Consider the following 19,375-nt stretch of genomic DNA (forward strand, 5'->3'; position numbering starts at 1 on the left):
TCATTGTTCTCAGAGGCAGAAGCAAGGCAATGAAAGAAATGTCATTGTTTGCAAAAGGCCACAGTAACACACATCCTTTGCTGTCTTCTTGAGGCCCACCACCTCCAGAAGTTTGCCTGAGGTAAATGTGTCTACCTTACCAAATACAAGAACAAGTCTAACTGGAGCGTCAAGACTAAGAACAAAATACAGCCCAGGACCCAGCAAATGAAGTACTTATGAATGATGTTTTGCAACCAGGCATGGCGGCACATGCCTATCCCAGCACTCAGGAGGCAGGAGCAGCCATGTCGTTTTGAGTTGGAGCCCAACCTGATGTACATAGTGTTTCCAGGCCAGCCAAGAGTAAGTCCCTGTCTCAAAATAATAAAAATTATCTATTGCATGAATTTCGTGAAGGAACCACACCTGAACCCAAGAAGGCAGTTACTACAGCGTCCAGCTCACCTTGAGAATTTTAACAGTCATACAATAAATGTTCTAATGAAAAACTTAAAGAGTTTTCTCTTGTTAACAACATCTTGAAATAGGCAGGGCCTGGTGGTGCTCACTTATCCTAGTTCACCAGAAGCAAAGAGGAAGGCAGGTGCCATTAGTCTAAGGCTAGCCTAGTTTACATGGTAAATTCCCAGCCAACCTGAAATAGAGTTAAACCCTGACTCGAAACACCTAAACGATATCACCTTCATCATCTAGCAGAGAAAAAGGTCTTACAGATAATAAAATTCAGGAACCAGAAACCACAAGAGAACAGACTTAAAACCTGATACCATAAAAAATCAAAATTCTGGCAAAACCTGCACAGAAAAAGTAAACTGGCTACCTACTGTGACAAAAAAAAAAAAAATTTTTTTTTTTTTTTGAAACAGGATCTTACAATGTGGCTCTGGCTAATCTAGAACTCACTGTGTACCCCAGGTTTAGATATGTGCCTGTATCCAGGCTGCTGGGATTAAAGACATCCACCACCACTTCTGGTCCAAAATTCTTACCTTTCCACTTAAATATATAAACAATGCTTTCAAATCTGTATAAGGAAAATTAATAATTCAAGAGAAAAATCTGGCCCAGGACATGAGTTCTCTGAAGAGCAAATCCAAATGGCTCTGGAAACAGGAAAACAAGCTTGTTCTCAATTAATGCACAATAAAACTATCAGATAGTTTCTTGTCATCACACCAATAAAGACTGAAAATTGTTTAGAACATGGTCATTAGCCCATGATTTGTTCCTACAGATATCTACAAAAGATAATATCCAGAAAGGACATGTGTAGTTTGTGGTGGATTGCCTGATGGGGGAGGTGCTGGGGGCTGGGTATGTGACCTAAACGCACAGATAGAGGCCAGAGCAAAATCTAAAGTGTCCTAAAGTGTCTTCCTTTATTGCCACCTTACTGCCTTGAGACCAGGTGTCTCACGGAATAAGAACCTTACCCTTTAGGCTAGGCTGGCTGACAGGGAGCTCTCGGGACCAGGCACCACAGCCATTTCAGGCTTTTCACATAGGTGCTGGGGCTTCCAAGTGAGGTTCTCATGCTTGCAGAACAGTGCTCTTACCTGCTTAACCATCTGCCCAGACCCCACAAGACTGAAAAAAAAAAAAAAACACTGCCCTTAACACGTGGCTGGATGAATAACTCATAGTATACTCATCTCACAGAATTTGCTTAAGTCATTTTAAAAAAAAGCGCCTCTCCATAAGTTGATCCTGTATTCAAGACAACAAAGTACAAATGAAAATGGGCAAACAGGCCTGGGCAGTAGTGGCACATGTCTTGAATCCCAGCACTGGGCAAAGACATGTGGATCTCTGTGTTCGAGGCCAGACTGGTTTACAGAGCCAACTCCAGGACAGCCAGGGCTACACAGAGAAACCCTGTCTCAAAAAAAATAAATAAAAAAAAAAAACAAGAAAGAAAAAAAGAAAAATGGCCAACAGTGTATTTCCACTCGTACTTACACTTAGTTCATGTGTGCTTATGCTTGTGTAAACAGAGAAGGTTCCGGAAAATAGTAACGGTAGTTGCCCTTTAGGGGCTAAGGCCCAGGGTCCTGAGGGCATAATACCAGCTTTGCTTTTGTAACTTAAAACCCTTTGAATTACCAAGCTTTAAGAATAACGTTCAGCCAGGGGAAGGCTATGTTCTCATGCAGCAGGGCACAACTAGAGAGAAGGATGTGCTCAGGAAATCCAAGAGGCTTCAAGACAGACGATACCACATTGAAGCCATCGTCCTGTAATTCGATGGGGGATGGGGAAGTGGCACACTATTTTATTTTTCGGTGGATATACTTGCGGAGTTTATGTACAGGACGGCTGACTATCAAAATGGTGAGCTATGATTACACCCGCAGTGGGCAGGAACAGAGTTCAAGGACAACTTCAGACCTTACACTGATTCATATTTTCTGCACGAATGCTTAAATTCGTGTCTGTGTGTGTAATACCTAGTGTCTTTATTTTTTTGTTTTTGTTTGGAGAAGAGGCTGGCCTCGCGCTCACGGCAATACCCCGGCCTCCTGGGCGCTGGGGTTACTGCTGGGCAGCACTATTAGAACAGGCAATTCTTGCGTACGGTTAAAGTGTTTCACGGGCTGGAGTCTCCGTGCACCCTTTCGTCCTCCTCACCGCGCACTCCGCGGGCAGGGGGGGTGGCCGCCAGGTGCCACTTACTTGTCTGGGACGCGGGATGCTCCTGGCTCCTCTGGAAGGGGTACCTGAAGAGCAGCTTATTGCCCCTGCTGCCCGAGCTCACCAGGATCACGCTGATGGGGCTGGTATTGTCCCCCATCCTGCGGGGGCCGGGGCGGGGGCCTGAGGGTGGGGGCCCTCGCGCGGGGACCGCGAAGCTAGAGGCTAGGAGCCTAAGCCAGTCGCCGGCCCGCAGCGACAAGGAGGAAGCCGGGGCCACGGCCCGACCTTCACTCTCGCGAGACTTCGCCGGTCCCGGAGAACAGCCTCGCAGCCTCTGCGCAAGCCCGAACGGCTGGACGCGCAGGCGCGACGCCTTGGCTGCGCGGCGGTCGGGACTGTACTTTAAAGCCATACGCTTGCTTTGACCAGAGAGTATAAACTTAAAACTACGAGGACAGGTGCGGCGGTTGGGTTTGTACCCAGTCGGCACATCACATGACAACAAAGAGGCATTAACTTATTTTGTTTCCCTAATTTACAAAGAGAGAATTTTTTTCATTATCTTTCAACTATTACTCAGTGAGAAGGTACCGTTTGGTTATTTACCAGTGTCTGAAAATTGCACTTCTGTTTGCCCGTTGATGTTTTGGATGTGTTATGTAAAAGGGATGGTACCTCTGATTAATTTTGCAAGCCTTTATCCCAGGCTTGTGTGTTTTGCGTGTTGCATAGTATCATGGAGGTCGACCACGTTTCCCAGCGGAGGGTCCCTAGAATGGAAATTAGACGTCAGGAGTGGGAAGGGGAAGTAAGGCTGGAAGGGAAGCCGACCTGGGTGTGGAGCCAGGCACCTAGGGAAGGCTAAAAGAAGTCACGGGAGCTTCCCTCGGAGACTGCGGGAGTGGATAGGTACCCAGGCACTTGGGCCAGGCTTCCCTCTTACTTCCGTGGGCCATTCTGCTACTCCATTATCCTGGGCCTCCAATGGTCCGCTCTGAGATAAGAAGGGCCTAAATGAAGGAACCCAGTCTTTCCCCCCAGTTATGATCTTAGGACCCACTTTTTGCCAGCAACCTTCACAGGACCATTGACCATTCAGTTTTCTGTGTAATTAATAGCGACAGCCAGGCTGGGCCGTGGAAACTTGGATTTCCAGCTACAAAGGAGACTAAGGTAGCAGGATACAAAGTTAAAGCCAGCCTGGGCAACTCTGTGAGAGCACAGAGAGGAAAGAGATGTTGCTTAGTAGCTAGCACTTGGCCGTTATGCAGGTTATGAAGGCCCTAACCTTTTATACCACCATTAACTCTAAAACGGCAGTGGAAGTAATGATGAGTACAGGGAGTTACCAGATCCCAGTCTACGGAGGCCTGTTGTGCTTCCCTCCCAAGCTGCCCCACCTCATACTGGCAGCACCAGATAGGAGAGCCCAGGACTACCTCAGGTGCATCACCTCAAGCCCCAAGTTGTCCACATCATTGCTAAGAAACACCATCGGCTGTTACAGAAACCAGAACTTATGGTCATGCTGTGGCCTGTCGGTCAGTGGACCCCACTGTGGACCCCGGTTCCCACCAGAACCAGCCTGCAAGGCTGGATAGCCTCGGACTCTGCCACTAAAGTCTCACAGGAGTGAGTCCTCATTTCAAATTTAAATAGCATGGATTCAAACCTCCTCTAAAAAAAGATAGAGACTTTTGGAAACTGGAACTTTGGACCCTTGCTCCCCGCCCCCCAGGGTCTCCCTTGAGCAGAATAGGAGACCGTGTGGATGCCAGACCTTATCAATCCTGTCACTTGGTCAGCCAGAGGGCTGGGTGGGGCTCATGGACACTATCTGCAAGCCACCTTCTCCAGTGTGTGTTTCTGCCTCCCCAGGAAAGAGCCACTTGCTCACAACTGCAACAGTATAATCTGAAACTCTCTGCCACATCATGAATCCTGTGGCTAGAGATGATGATGCTTCGTAATGCCGAAGTAGGAGTTGAGTCTACCTCATCAGAGAGGTTTAAATGGTGAAACTGAACCAACAAGGTTAATTTGCCCTCCCATGCTCACCTTTCTGGGTAGGGGCCGTAATACAGAGCCCCTCCTGGTCTTCTGCTTGCTTGATCAGACAGATGTCATCTCAGCCAAACTATTCAACTTCCAACTGTGCCTGCAGCTTGCAGTGCTCACGGTAGCTCAGCAGCTCCGGCATCCTGGACCCTGCTCAGGTCCTGGCTCTTTGCGTCCACAAGCTGAAAAATCAAGAATGGACCCTACCCAGTCAGCATCCCAGTTCACACCACACCATTCTGCTGGTTCCCTCCTCCATTGGCGCCACAGTCACATTTCATAACCTCCCCGAGCTTTTATTACCTTAATAAAAAAAAAATCCAGTGATGCTAGAACTAGCTTTAGGAGTGGCCGTAGGGTTGAGGACTCAACAAAAAGAGAGTGTGGGGCCATGTAAGGGACTTAGGAAGCACTTGATAAATGTCACTGATCTTAGGTCACCCAAAGGAATCCAGTACAAACTATTGTCAAATACACAGAACAGCACTGCAAAGCTTTTTAAAATGTGTTTAGAATTTCTTTTAATCCTGATATTTGGATATTATTTTATTCTAGTTTGTTCGTTTGGTTTGTTTTGTTTTGAAACAGGGTCTCTCTACATAGTCCTGGCTGTCCTAGAATTCACTCTGTAGAGCAGGCTGACCTCTCGAACTCACAGAGATCCACCTGCCTCTGCCTCCTGAGTGCTGGGATTAAATGTATGTGCCATCACACCCAACTAGCCTTTCATATATTTTATATGCTGGTTTTATTTGAGCCTGGAGAATCAGAAGCTCAAGATCATCTTTGGCTACATAGTGAGTTTGAGGCCAGCTCTACATGCACAAAACCCTGTCTGCCCAAAAACAAAAATAAAAGTGAATGAATAAAAATTAACATAAGCAGCAAGGCATGGTGGCACATGCCAGCACCCTCAGCGTTCCAGAAGTTGAAGCATGAGGTAATAAATTTGAGTCCTTGCCTTCAAAGAGAGTTCTGAGGTAGTCTGGACTACATAATGAGGAACTGTCTCAAAAACACAAAAAGTTAGGGAAGTGGTGGTGGTGCACACCTTTGATCCCAGCATTCTGGGAGGCTGTGAGTTCAAGGCCAGCCTGGTCGACAGAGTGAGTTTCAGGACAACCAAGGCTACACAGAGAAACCCTGTCTCAAAACAAAAACAAACAAACAAAACCCAAAAAGTTTCCAAGTGTAATGGTGAATGCCAAAAACACTCGGGGCAGGGGGGAAAGACAGGATTGCTGCAAGTTCAACAACAGCATGGGCTGTGTGGCAAGAAGTCTCAAGGGAGCTAGATCTACATAGCAAGACCTCTACTCTAAGAGCCAAAAACAAAACAACACAAAACAAAGCAGAGGTGGGACCAGTTAGATAAATTAGATAGCTTATGGGTAAACATGCATGCCACCGACCATCTGAGTTCTACACCAGGGAACAACATGGTAGAGGAAAGAGCCAATTTCCACAGGTTGTACTCTTACCTCCACACGTGCGCCACGGCAAGCAGGCGTGCATCAATGCCCCTCCCCCAAAAATGGTAAATAAAATACAATTTATTTTTAAATACAAAAATAATAGTATAATATTTTTTGTTTTTTGTTTGTTTGTTTCAAGACAGGATTTCTCAGGGTAGCCTTGGCACTGGATTCGCTCTGTAGACCAGGCTTGCGTGGACCACTGTGACCAGCTTAGCATAACATTTTTAGAGTAAACAGTTCAGTAGCCTTTGTACATGACAGTGTACAACCATTACCCCTCTCTGGTTCTAGAGCATTCCGCCACCTTGGAAAGCAATCTCCCTGTAAGCACCCATTCCCTGTCCCCGTCTCCCCAAGCATGATAACCGTAATCCACTCTCTTTCTACAGATCTGCCTGTTCCAAACGTTTGCTGTCCGTGGAATTACAACACACAGCTTTGTTTCTCTCACTTTACACGTTTTCTAGGTCTATCCATGTTGCAGCATGTATCGCTTTCTTTTTATGGCTGAGCAGTGTCTCAGTGTACAAAAACATCTTAATTATAATTTGTCTGTCATACAAACAGCCAAACAGCTACAGGGAAAAACCAAAACCAAAAAAAAAAAAAAAAAAAAAAAAGCCCACAAAAATTTTTAAAAAAAGATTACAGACTTGTCACCATTGCTTATCAGAATGAAGCAGGATTGGAGATATATTTCAATGTAAGAGTGTCAACTTAGCACATGCAGGATTTGAGGTTTGATTTCCAGTGCTTGAGAGGTACTATAAACTACAGAGTGGGGGGGAGGGGATAAAACACGTAAAACGGACAATATCCAGGATATTTTTTAAACTCTGACACATCAGTAAGACCAGTGCAACAACAACAAAAATAAATAAATAAATAAAAATCACATAGCTACTTCAGAAAGAGGAAATCCAGTAGCCAGTGAGTGAAAATGTGAAAAGGGGTACCAGCCTTTCTCACCAGCAGGAAATGAAATGGAAACCACAAAGAAATCTCTGCACTTCCCACTAGAAAGGGTAAATTAAAGCAGACTGGAAGACCAACAGCACCAGGTATTGGGAGGAAAACTCACACCATCAGCGGAAATGTAAATTGACCATCATTTGAAAAACTGTTGTTTTTTGTTTTTTGTTTTTTTTCTAACTTTGAAAATACCTGTGTTGGGCTGGAGAGATGGCTCAGAGGTTAAGAGCACTGGCTGTTCTTCCAAAGGTCTTGAGTTCAATTTCCAGCAACCACATGGTGGCTCATTACCAACTATAATGAGATCTGATGCCCTCTTCTGATGTGTAGGTCTGGATCCAGGCAGAATACTGTATAAATAATAAGAGAGAAAGAAAGAAAGAAAGAAAGAAAGAAAGAAAGAAAGAAAGAAAGAAAGAAAGAAAGAAAGAAAGAAAGAAAGTACCTGTGTCAGGGCTGAGGCTGTGGCTCAGCTGGTAGAGTGTTTGCCTAGAATGCAGCCCTGGGTTCAAACCCAAGCACTGTATGAACTGCCTGTGGGGGTACAGCCTGTAATCCCAGCACTCAGGAGGTGGAGGCAGAGGGATCAGAAGTTCAAGGTCATCCATGGCTACCTAGGAAGTTTGAGGCTAGCCTGGGATACATGAGATCCTGTCAGAGTTGTGGTGGGGAGAGAAGGAGGGATAATGACATTTGGGTCATTTCCACTTCAGGTTATGACTGATAATCTCTTGTGATGGCCCTGACTGAAGAACCAGCACTCGGTTACACTACAGCTGATGGTTTCAGGAGGAAGCCTAAACAAACTGTGGTTTGTTGGCTGTTCTAAATTTCTCAAAAAAGAATGATTACTGTATTCGAAAGAAACAACCCATAATTCACACAAATAAAAAGTGATGGTGTTGCTATGAACATACTCCCATGGCTCTTTAGACATATGCCTCATTTCTCTTGAGTGTATATGCAGTAATGAAAATGCAGCAAGGCCATATGGTAATGCTACCTTTAACTTTACGTATTTACTAGCTTATGTATGTATGTATGTATGTATGTATGTATCTATCTATCTATCTATCTATCTATCGATCTATCTACTCATTCATTTTGAGACAAGATCTCTCCACATAGCATAGCCCTGGCTGTCCTGGAACTCCCTATGTAGGCCAGGCTGGCCTCAAGCTAACAAGGATCTTCCTGCCTCCGCCTCTCAAGTGCTGGGATCAACGGTGTATGCCACAGCACCTTCACACGACCTTTAACTTTTTGAGGAGCTACTGAACTGCTTTCCAGCGTGCGCCATTTTATGTCTCCCCATTGCGCTTTTTTTCAGGATTCCAATTTCTTTAAACCTTCCCTAGCATTTATGTCTTGTCTCTTTTGTGTGTGTGTTTTTTATTTTATTTTATTTTTTTGAGACAGGTTTCCTCTGTGTAGCTCTGGCTACCACACCTGGCTTAAAAATGTCTCTTTCTGTTCAACTTATAATTTTTAAAATATAGTTTGAATAACTTTTGCCAAGCAGTGGTGGCACACACCTTTAATCCCAGCACTCCAGAGGCAGAGGCAGAGGCAGAGGCAGGAGAATCTCTTTGAGTTTGAGGCCAGCCTGGTCTACAGAGTGAGTTCCAGGACAGCCAGGGCTACACAGAGAAACTCTGTCTCAAAATAAAATAAAATAAAAATAATAAAAATCAATGAGTAAATATTTTTCCTCTCATTCTGTGGGCTATTACCCAGCTTTGAGCTTTACTAGGAAGCTATAGGAATCAAGACTGGGGCATTGTGACTAAACATAGACGTGTAAACCAATTAGACAGAATAGAGTCCACAAACTGGCTTATACCAATATGGCTAATTTGAGCCAGCAAGATGGCTCAGTGGGTAAAGGTGCTTGCTGCCCAGCCTGCTGACCAGAGTTTCATTCCTAGGATCTACATGGTAGAAGACGAGAACTAACTTGGAAAACTGTCCTCTGACCTCCAACTGGAGGTATTTATTAGCCGCAGCACAATAAATAAGTAAAAAGTAGCAAAATATAACTAATTAACGCCTATACTCCACCTTGGCCAAGGTGCAGAGAAGTGATAGCTAATTAGCTCGGGGCAGGGGAATGCACAGCTGAGGACTGAGTTCAGAGCCTCACACTTGCTAGGCAAATGCAGAGCCCCAGTCCAGCCAATTAATTTTTTACCCATCAGTGTGAGAAGTGAACTGAATAGAAACCTTAGGGCCTTTGCAACAATTGGCAGTGGAACAGACATCTATGAACAAACAAACAAGAGAAAATTAACATGGACTTAACCCTCACGCTTTATGCAAAAATTATCTCAAAATGAATCACCTTTACAAACTGTAAACTATAAACCTTTTAGAGGAAAATATAGATTTAAATCTTTGTGCATTGTGGTTAATGGATTCATAAGCATGACTCTAAAAGAATTCTTTCTTAAGCTGGATATGATGGCCCACACCTTTAATCTCAGCACTAGGGAGGTAGAGGCAGGTGGATCTCAAAGAACCAGCCTGGCCTACATATTTCCAGGACAGCCAATGCTACAGAGTGAGACCCTGACTCAAAACAGGAGAGGGGTGTCTTCCTTTCATTTGATTTAATTTTGAGGTAGGGGTGTCACTACCTAGCCCTGGCTGGCCTGGCTTACCAGGATGCACCTGCCTCTGCCTCCTGAGTGCTGGCATTAAAATCATTCACCACTAAGCCCAGCCCAAAAGAATGAGTTCTAAAATAGAAGCTTGATTAATTAGACTCGATCAAAATGAAAATGTTGGCTCTATAAAAAGGAACTGAGGGCTGGGTAGGATGTCTCAGTGCGCAGAAGCAGTCTGCACCAAGCTTAACAATTTGAGTCAGTCCTCTGCATATGTGCTTCCGCATATGTGCTGTGGCACACGTATGACCGTCACACACAAAAGAAATAAATGAAAAAAAGTTAAAAATGAACTGAAAAGTAGAAAACTAATAGAAAGTATTTGCAAATAGCATATTTGAAACCCCCACCCAATATTTCATCCAGATTATGCACAGAACATCCATAAATTACCAGTAAGAAAATAGTACAGTTTAAAAGTGGATAAAGCACTTAAAAAAAAAAAAGTGGACACAGTGCCTGAGCTACTGAAGACAGCAAATAGGCACACAGAGAGATATTTCATCACTGGCCATGGGAGAAATGCAATTTTTAGCCACAATGCTACATCAGTATTTATCTGTCAAACAACTAAGATTAAAAAACTCTGGCAATGATACACAGGAATATATATATATATAAAGACACTCATGAAAACAGTTTGGTAGTCCCTTCGAAGGTTAAATATGCACTTTGCATATGCCAGAGATTTTACTTAGATATAGACATATCTACAGATCCAGATAGAGAGAAATAGAAACCTACGTTCACAGAGAGACCTCTCTGAGATTGTTCAGAGCATCTTTATTTGTAACAACTCCACACTAGAAATAGCCCAAAGCTCCTCCAGTGAATGAAAGGATAAACTGTTGTACATTCATACCATGAAATAAAAGTTGCCAACTACTGGTACACATAAAAGGAGATGAACCTACAGAATATTATGCAAGGGGAAAGAAGCCAGTCTTAAAAGGACACAATATTGTCTGATTCCAGTTATATACATTTTTGAAAAAAAAGATAAATTAGCATGGCTTAGGATAGGAGCAAAAGGAAGATGAGGCTACAAATAGGTGGCTGTGGGAGTTTATGGGATTTTGAACTAAGTAAATCAACATACATGACAATATACATGTTAATTTAGGACAATGAACAAATCAACTTAACTTCCTATTAAAGCAAAACTAAAAGAATTGTGTGTCTCATCAGACACTGGTTGGTATGGAGCGCTATGCTGCGAATTGATAATTTTCTTTTGTGGGCCTGTCACCTCCTCTGGTGGGATCAGACTTCCATGCTCTTCCCTCAGGACTGAGTGAGAGGGAATACTGCTTCCTTGGAGGAAGCCCAAGAGTCGCAGAAACTAGGGGACAGGGATAGCCCAGACAATTGTGATTCTGAAAGGAGTAAGGGCAGAGCAGATCTGGACACGGGCCCCTATCGTTCCTGGATTCTGTGTGGGGCCCTAAGGCCCTAAGGCCCTGGGGAGTGGGCAGGAGAGATAGCACCGGCCCCTGCAGTCCCACCAGGCCCTGATTCCCATTGTCGCTGGGTCTGATAACCTGATAACGGGCTCCACCCTGCGAGTCCCCTTCCCTCTCCCAACCAATGGCCACAGCCTGTTAGGGCCCCTGACTATGGGTATATAAGGGGTCACTTGGACAAGCACTGTCAGGCCAGTCTTGAGTGCTTTCAGCTCTAGCTCAGCCTCCAACACTCACCACCACCACTGCCACCACCATGTCTCTGATGAAGAATGAGAGAGCCATCATCATGTCCATGTGGGATAAGATGGCTGCTCACACGGAGGCCATTGGCACTGAGACTCTGGAGAGGTAAGTCCAGGCACGATGGCTTGAGTAACCAGATCAAAGAGGGACTGATATCAGCAAGAAGAGGGTGACCAGGAGAAGTTAGTGAGGAGAAGCCACGAGGAGGGGACAGTAAGGATGGTAAGGACAGAGGCAGTGAGGAAAGCATGGAGGGGACCGTGAAATTAGGACTGGTGTGAAGGGGGTCCAGGCGGGCAATGAGCTGCTAAAGAAGGCGGATTGGCATTCATAGTCCTCACCAAAGTCTTCCATAGGGCCTTGCCATATGGAACCTGGTGCAACAGGAAACAGTAACATCAGTCTTGGTTGTTTTTGTGTTTGTTTTTTTTTTGTTTTGTTTTGTTTTGTTTTGAGATTTATTTACTGTGTATGTGAGAGAGAGAGAAAACAGATGCCTGTTGAAAATAGAGGCATCAGATCTCCTTGCACCTTAGTTACAGACAGTCGTGAGATCTCTTCAAAGATCTCTTAACCACTGAGCCGTCTCTCTTGACCCAGTTTTTGTTTTGTTTTTTGCATTATTCAATGTACGTTTTTCCTTAACATTTAATTTCGTTTCTTTAAACACTGTGAAAATACTGTTTAGTTTTCTTTTTCTGCCTGGAAGTTCTTTAAATTGGCGTACCCCCTAAATTTTGAGCTCAAGGCAAGAGACAGGGCCCTAGCCCTCCGCCTAAGCAACCCTCACAGAACTGACGCGCTCTCCCGACCCCAGGCTCTTCTGCAGCTACCCCCAGACGAAGACCTACTTCCCGCACTTCGACCTGCACCACGGGTCGCAGCAGCTGCAGGCCCACGGCTCCAAGGTCCTGACGGCCGTGGGCCTGGCGGTTAAGAACATCGACAACCTCTCTAGCGCTCTGACCAAGCTGAGCGAGCTGCACGCCTACATCCTGCGTGTGGACCCTGTCAACTTCAAGGTGGGTTTGCGAGAACGGAGCGGGATGTCATGAGGGAAGGAGGCAAGGAAGGGGGGGCCGGGGAGGGTCTCCGCTGCACCCATCACTGATCCTCCCTTCCCTCCTCCGCAGCTCCTGTCGCACTGCCTGCTGGTCACCCTGGCCGCGCGCTTCCCTGCCGAGTTCACGGCTGAGGTGCACGAAGCCTGGGATAAGTTCTTGTCTATCCTGTCTTCCGTCCTGACTGAGAAGTACCGCTAAGCGGCGCCTCCACGATCCCCTACCAGACCGGCTCCGACCCTTCTCCTCCCCTTCATTGAACGCCGGCCTTTCCCGAAATCCCCAATAAATGGTTGAAGAAGGAAATGACTTGTTCTGTGCTCTCAGTCTTGCAGGGAAAGGGGGCGGGGACACCACAGGATGCACAGGGGATTTGCGGGAAGGGAACATCGTGGTCACACACTGCCAGGAGGACATTCCTAAGGTGGCTGGGGGGAGGGTCTTGCCCTTGAGGACCCCAGAGTCACAGCACGCAGGAAGCAGAGCATCCCTGGGCCAGCCCACGCAGGTCCTCGCGCAGAAGGGCAGCGGGGCCTCCCCTCCCCTTCCCAAATCGCTTCACACAGTGCAGTGCATGGGTATCAGGAATTCCTCAGAGTCTGACTCTCGCCACCCCAGCAGCTAGGGTAGGGTGTCTCTGTTCCTAAAAGAATGAAAGACTTCTGGTAACTGCCTTTATAGGAGTAATTACAGGTTCACGAGTTCGAAACGGAGGTACCCAGGAACAGAGGTGAGTCTGTGACAGAAGCTCTATCCGTTGGCCTCTTTCTGGGCTCTGGACATGTTTCTGTGAACAGGCTGAGGGGCTCTGTGTTCCTTCCTGCTGAACTCCGCGGATCAGGGCAGACTGGGTAGGGGAGCCCCGCCGCTGTATGAAGAAGACAGCCTAGAGCACTCCTCACCTGTGCCAAACTCAGCACCCTAGAGCACGGCCACATTGTAGCTGATCCCCTGCCACCGGGCACACTTCGGGCAGCAGGTGCTGCTTACGTGGAGAAGGCAGGGCGGTCTCCAGAGCCTCTAGAGAGCAGCTCAGGACCAGTCCACACAAGTCCTCAGTCAGACCCTAGCTCTCCACCTTAGCATGTCAGGGATGTGAGACACAGCGCTCACCTGAGCTTTTCCGGGGCCCTGGGCAGTGCTGGGGTTAGGTGGAATCACATGGCCCCCTACCTGATCCCTGATCTGTTCAGGCAGGTGTATCCCAACATCAGGGTTTCCAGTAATTAAACGCCTATTTCGTTGGGAGAGGTGCTGCTAATCCTCAAACTCATGCTCGCAGCTATGTACGTGGTTATGAGAATTGAAACGCTCTGATGCTTGTGTGGACCCTGTCCACTTTTCTGTGAACCTGGTCAGCCAGCATAACCGTCCAGGACATAGCCGGGTGTCTTCCAGGGGAGTTACTGTGGCCGAATGGCTGACCCGTCTCTCTTCCCGTATCTGCTAATCCAGGGTTCCAGGGTGGGGCGGGCCTCCCACCTGCAGGGCGAGTACACTGTGGAGATGCACAGGACAACTTCTGTGGTGGTGGGACAGAAACACTGCTGAGTCACAGGCCTTGGTCTGTGCACCTCAGCTGACAGAGGCTTCAAATCAGTGTGTGACTTTTTGAAGAGCGAAACTGGTTACCTCTCCCTTCTTTGCTGGGCAAAGAGGTTCAGCATCCCTCAGACAGTCTCCTAGAATTCTTTAAATGTCCACTAAAGGTTTACTTTCCTAAATCTCTAGCACGCCTTGGGACAGAAGGAGAGCTTAGATGGGGGCAGGAGAGTGAGTTCTTTTCCAAGTCAAATCTGGCACCAACGTATGTCACACCATTTCCAAAGCAGATCCATGCTTTTTCATGCACTCCTCCTCCCTTCATCTCTTTGTTGGGACTACCAGCAGCTAACTCCCCTGAACTTCTGCAAACAAATATGGAACCAAGGCCCCCCTGGGATCAAGTGTATAACCTGAAGCCTGGAAGAGTTGGGTGGACTCAGGTCTCCACTTCACTCCACGCTCCTTCCCAGCATGCTTTCTCTGCAACAAACCTTGACCTAGAACAGGTACCCTCTTCAGTGGCACATCCTGGGTGAGGCAGAGGCAGGCGGATCTGGTCTACATAGAGAAACCCTGCCCCCCCAGAAAAAGTACCCTCTCTCTGAACTGCACAGCATAGAGCATAGGGAGAGTGGGAACTGGTGACCACATGTGGCAAAAAGGTCCCACTGACAAGCTGGTTGGTTCTGTGCATGTCTGAGCTAGCAGGCAGACAACCATGAACACACCAGCTTTTTAAAAATTCTTTTGAGATCACAATGCATGTTGGATACCTGACGGTAGCTCCTCACCCCAACCTGGATACTTAAACTTTGGGGCTCTCTTCCATGAGATACTTTCATCCAAGTCCTGTCTCCACACTCCCAGATTATCTAGTCTGCAAAAATAAATAAATAAATAAATAATCACAAGGCTCCTGTGGTTTGTTGGCAAAGAACAAAGACTAAAGAGAGCAAAGACTAAAGGAGCTCTGTAAACACTGAATTCATTCTGTCTCAGAGTCTGTGTAAAGAGCGCTAGACCTGGTTTAGCACCAGATCTGAAAAGGGATGCCCTTGTCCATGGCTCCCTGAACTCTAGTAGCTGGTGTTAAGGGCCTGTTACCCTGAATTGCCTGAGCGCTAGCTGAGCAGAGGGAGAAGGGAAACTTAACAACTGCCCCCCCCCACATTGTTTACATGAACAAGTAAAAGCTTTAGTCCTTGGGAAAATATGACAGAAGATGGCATATAAGATTGCCTGCCAGTGAGTTGGATAGGCCAGTAAAATCGCTTTGCCATGAAGCCTGGTGACCTAAGGTAAAATCCTCAAGACCACCATGGTGGAAGGAAAGAATGACTACCAACAAGTTGTCCTCTGACTTCCAAACGTGTGCCATAGCACAAAGGTATATACAGAAACACACACACACACACACACACACACACACACACAATCCATCACTCAATCAAGCAATATAATTTAGAAGTTTAAATATGGTACTCCTCTCCCCAAGCCAGTCTGGGTCTGGGCCACATAAGAATGGAGTGTGCACTTAGAAGTTTCTAGAAAATGGGCAAGAACCACAAGACATGTTAGTTTACAACAGAAAGAATATGGACACTGCCTGCGTGGTGCTGAGAGACTTAAAGGAGCCAAGGGAGCTTAGTAGAGCCCTGACCCCTCCCATATGCACTCTCTCAATAAAGCACCGCCCCAGACCAGTGAGCTCAGGCCAGGAACCGGCTGCACACGTACCTCCCCCAATACACTACCTCGTGCAGCCATCTCCTGCATACTGTACATAAATAGGCAGTGCTCCACACATCCCCCAGCTCTGGCTCAGACAGTTCTGGCTGCAGTCCTTCACGGTACTTGCCCCAGCTTTTCCCAGTCCCCTTTACTAGCACTTCTTTTCATAAAATGTTTAGTACTTTCCTGAGGACCTGCTTCCCAGACTACAGCCAGAAGCCTGACTCTGTCCACATCAAGACCCAAGCCAAAAAGGTAGCCCAAGAGCTGAGCCATGAAGTGGACCAAATAAACACTTCCCTACTCTTGTCAGGTCTCAGGAACTACATGTCCACCAGCTGTGAGTGTCCCAGGCCAACTTCAAAGTCAGCAAGGAGATAGGTAAAGGGGTGAAGGACCCAGAGCATAAAACCAACCCCCAAGAGTTCCAGAAACTAGAGTTAGGCACTCTCAGCTGCCCCTGTGCTCTTTCCATAGCACCTGATGATGCCAGCCTCCACCCAGATAAAGACACCTCAGAGGTGGTTACACTCTGGACACTTTTGGGGACTGGTGGCCAAGGAGCTGACTTCCAGATTCTGTTAAACCGGAACCTGAGGGGCAGAACCCCTGCTCTCCCAGGTCCTGCTCCATTCTACACCTGCATGTCCTGAATACAATCTGCCTGGGCGACATCCTATGTGTCTAGGTTCCCTGTGTCACTAACATGTCAGCAGTGACCATGGTTCTACTGCCTCGGTCCAAGGACATTTCTGGAGCTGCAATAGGAGAGGGGAGGGAGCAAGTGGGAAGAGCTGGAAATTCGCAGGCCCTGGGAAGAGCCGGTCTTCCCAGGTCGGTTCTCTCGGAGGACTGAGGAGGACAGTCCTAAGATGTGCCGCCATTATTGACCTATACCAGCTACAACAGAGAGCAAAGCAAAACAAATCTTCAGGACAATAGCCCCAACCACTGTGGAGACTGAGGCAGGGGTATAATTAGTTCAAGGGCAGGCTCAGCCTTGAAATAAACTGAGCTACTAAGTGTTTTGGCGCACAACTGTAATCCCAAAACTTGAGAGATGGAAAGAGTAAGATCAGATGTTCAAGACCAATGGAAGCACAGAAAAAGAAAAGATCAAGTCTGGTACCAGCAATGTGCAGTGCGAAGGCCAGCTTGGGCTGTATGAATACCTGTTCCAAAAATAAAAAGGAAAAAGTCAGAAAAAGGAGGAAGGAGAGGGAAAAGAAATGAGAGGGAGAAAGGAGAAAAGAGAGAGAGGGAGAGAGAGGAGACAAAGAGAAGAAATGAATAGCCATTTAGATTACCCCAGACACTTTTTAAAAAATTTTTATTCCAGTTGGGAAGTTAGTCCTTCTACTCTGTCTCTCTCATCCCAAGTCAAAGAAGTTACAACTGAGCCCAAGGGTTTCCACTGACAACTGCCTCATGCTCTGGGTTTTTTTATTTTTTTTTTATCTGTTTATTTTTTGCAGGGCTGGGGGCTGGATCCAGAACTTTCCTCATGCTGGGTAAGCATTTTGCTATTCACCTACACCCCAGGTGTTTCATTACTGTTTGTATCTATTATAAGCATGGGGTCTCTCTTCCAAAATGCTGACCTTAAACTCCTGCCTCAGCCTGTCAGTACCTGAGTTTCCCCATGTGTGACACCAAACCCAGCTCTCACCGTTTCCTTATTTATCCACCATAGCAAAGGGCAGCTAAGATGAAAGTCAGAGTCTGGTGACCTGCTCCTGCAGTTCCAGGTACCCAGAAGGCTGAGCGAGGAGATTCACTTGAGCCAAAGGATTCCAGGCCAGCCTGGACAATAGAACAAGGCTTGACCACAAAAAAAAAAGTAAAGGAGAGACAGGGAAATAAAAGAAGAAAAAAAAAAGGAGGAGAGGAGAGAATGGACAAAGGGGAAGAGAAAGGGGAGAGGGTAGAAAGGACAGCAGGAGGGTTCCTCTGTGGGTCGCTAGCATTCTCCCCTTCTTGTTCTCAGAATCAGGGTGAAGCCTGGGGCTGGGGCCAAAGCAGAGAGTGTATTGGTTAGGAAGGAGAGAAACTGGGATCCAGTGGGAGGTAGAGGGGGATGGGTACTGCTCAGGCTGGTCTGAGCGACTTGCTTCTCTGTCCAAGGCAGTGGGACCCTTACTTCTTCCCAAACACCAATCATGAGAGACTTAGGAAAGGCAAGAAGCATCCCGGCGGGGGATCAGGATTCTCTGATGCCCCGAAGAGGCCCCCACCCCGGGGGCCCATTATCAGCCTGCTCTGCAGCTCTCCTCTCCTCACAGGCCAGCCAAGGGGAGCCTCCCCGAGGGCGTGTCCCAGGCGCTGCAGGCTTATAAGTGCGGCTTGCTACAGGCCCAACACACTTCTGATTCTCACAGACTCAGGAAGAAAGAGATCATCATGGTGCTCTCCCCTGACGACAAGACCAACATCAAGACCGCCTGGGGCAAGATTGGCGGCCATGGTGCTGAGTATGGTGCGGAGGCCCTAGAGAGGTGAGATGGGGCTTTGGTTCTGCAAGGTCGGTGGGACCCAAGACAAACCTGGCGCTCAGTGGGCAGCTCTTAACTTGCTTTCCTGTGGCCTCAACTTCTCCTCCCACCTTCTTCGCATAGGATGTTCGTTAGCTTCCCCACCACCAAGACCTACTTCCCTCACTTTGATGTAAGCCACGGCTCCGCCCAGGTCAAGGCCCATGGCAAGAAGGTCGCTGACGCGCTGGCCACCGCCGCAAGCCACCTCGATGACCTGCCCGGTGCCCTGTCCTCTCTGAGCGACCTGCACGCCCACAAGCTGCGTGTGGACCCCGTCAACTTCAAGGTGTGTGCCCGAGCCTGGCAGGGGGCTTCTGGGGTCCCTAGGGAGGGCATGTCCTCGTGCTCGGGGCAGGGGACACAGGGGTTCCAGAAAGGGGAGCCCAGGGCAGCAGGGCGTCCGCGGACTGCCACGGACTGACCCTTCCTGTCTCCGCAGTTCCTGAGCCACTGCCTGCTGGTGACCCTGGCCGGCCACCACCCTGCTGACTTCACCCCCGCGATGCACGCCTCTCTGGACAAATTCCTTGCCTCCGTGAGCACCGTGCTGACCTCCAAGTACCGTTAAGCTGGAGTCTCTGGGCTGCCTCCTGCCCGGCTGGCTTGCCCTCCACCCGGGCCAGCCTCCCTCCCTCGCACCTGTACCTCTTGGTCTTTGAATAAAGCCTGAGTAGGAAGAAGCCTGTGTGCCTGGTTCTCTGCAAATGCAAAGGTGCCATGACTGGTGCCGGGAAGCCCTAGAGTCTAGAAGGCCCCTGGGGCCCTCCCTGTGCTAAAAGCAGGACAGAGAAGGGAAAGTAGGGGGAAACGTGGCCAACCGGCGTCCTCTGCCTAGGGTTTCTGGACAACCCCTTGGCCCCACGGTGCCTGTCTGGGTTCAGTTCTACCCTGGGTCTCTCATCAGGTTCAACATGAATTTGCTGGAATAAAAGTTTCTCCTCCACTGCTACCGTTCATTTTACACACTCGCAAACACACACTCAC

The 19,375-nt window shown here is 47.6% G+C and overlaps 3 protein-coding genes across 4 annotated transcripts in view; 2 read left to right on the forward strand and 1 right to left on the reverse strand.

Moving 5' to 3' along the window:
* The window catches only part of Nprl3 (NPR3 like, GATOR1 complex subunit), a 37,652-nt gene extending 34,722 nt beyond the window's left edge, over positions 1-2,930 (reverse strand). For both annotated transcript variants that reach the window (XM_021657600.2, XM_021657599.2), the window contains exon 1: positions 2,677-2,930. In XM_021657600.2, the coding sequence (XP_021513275.2) occupies positions 2,677-2,794 (118 nt within the window). In that variant the 5' untranslated portion in view covers positions 2,795-2,930. The remainder of the gene's footprint in view (positions 1-2,676) is intronic.
* An 8,531-nt stretch (positions 2,931-11,461) lies between these two features.
* On the forward strand, positions 11,462-12,887 carry LOC110561271 (hemoglobin subunit zeta). Its single transcript, XM_021657610.1, has 3 exons — positions 11,462-11,625; positions 12,338-12,542; positions 12,654-12,887. The coding sequence occupies exons 1-3, from the start codon at positions 11,531-11,533 to the stop codon at positions 12,780-12,782; spliced, it is 429 nt and encodes a 142-aa protein (XP_021513285.1). The 5' UTR covers positions 11,462-11,530; the 3' UTR covers positions 12,783-12,887.
* A 5,306-nt stretch (positions 12,888-18,193) lies between these two features.
* LOC132646328 (hemoglobin subunit alpha) lies at positions 18,194-19,071 on the forward strand. The gene is made up of 3 exons (XM_060363906.1): positions 18,194-18,352; positions 18,473-18,677; positions 18,831-19,071. The coding sequence occupies exons 1-3, from the start codon at positions 18,258-18,260 to the stop codon at positions 18,957-18,959; spliced, it is 429 nt and encodes a 142-aa protein (XP_060219889.1). The 5' UTR covers positions 18,194-18,257; the 3' UTR covers positions 18,960-19,071.
* The last annotated feature ends 304 nt before the right edge of the window (positions 19,072-19,375 follow it).

This window comes from Meriones unguiculatus, chromosome 11 (assembly GCF_030254825.1).
Source record: "Meriones unguiculatus strain TT.TT164.6M chromosome 11, Bangor_MerUng_6.1, whole genome shotgun sequence".
Classification (NCBI taxonomy): domain Eukaryota; kingdom Metazoa; phylum Chordata; class Mammalia; order Rodentia; family Muridae; genus Meriones; species Meriones unguiculatus.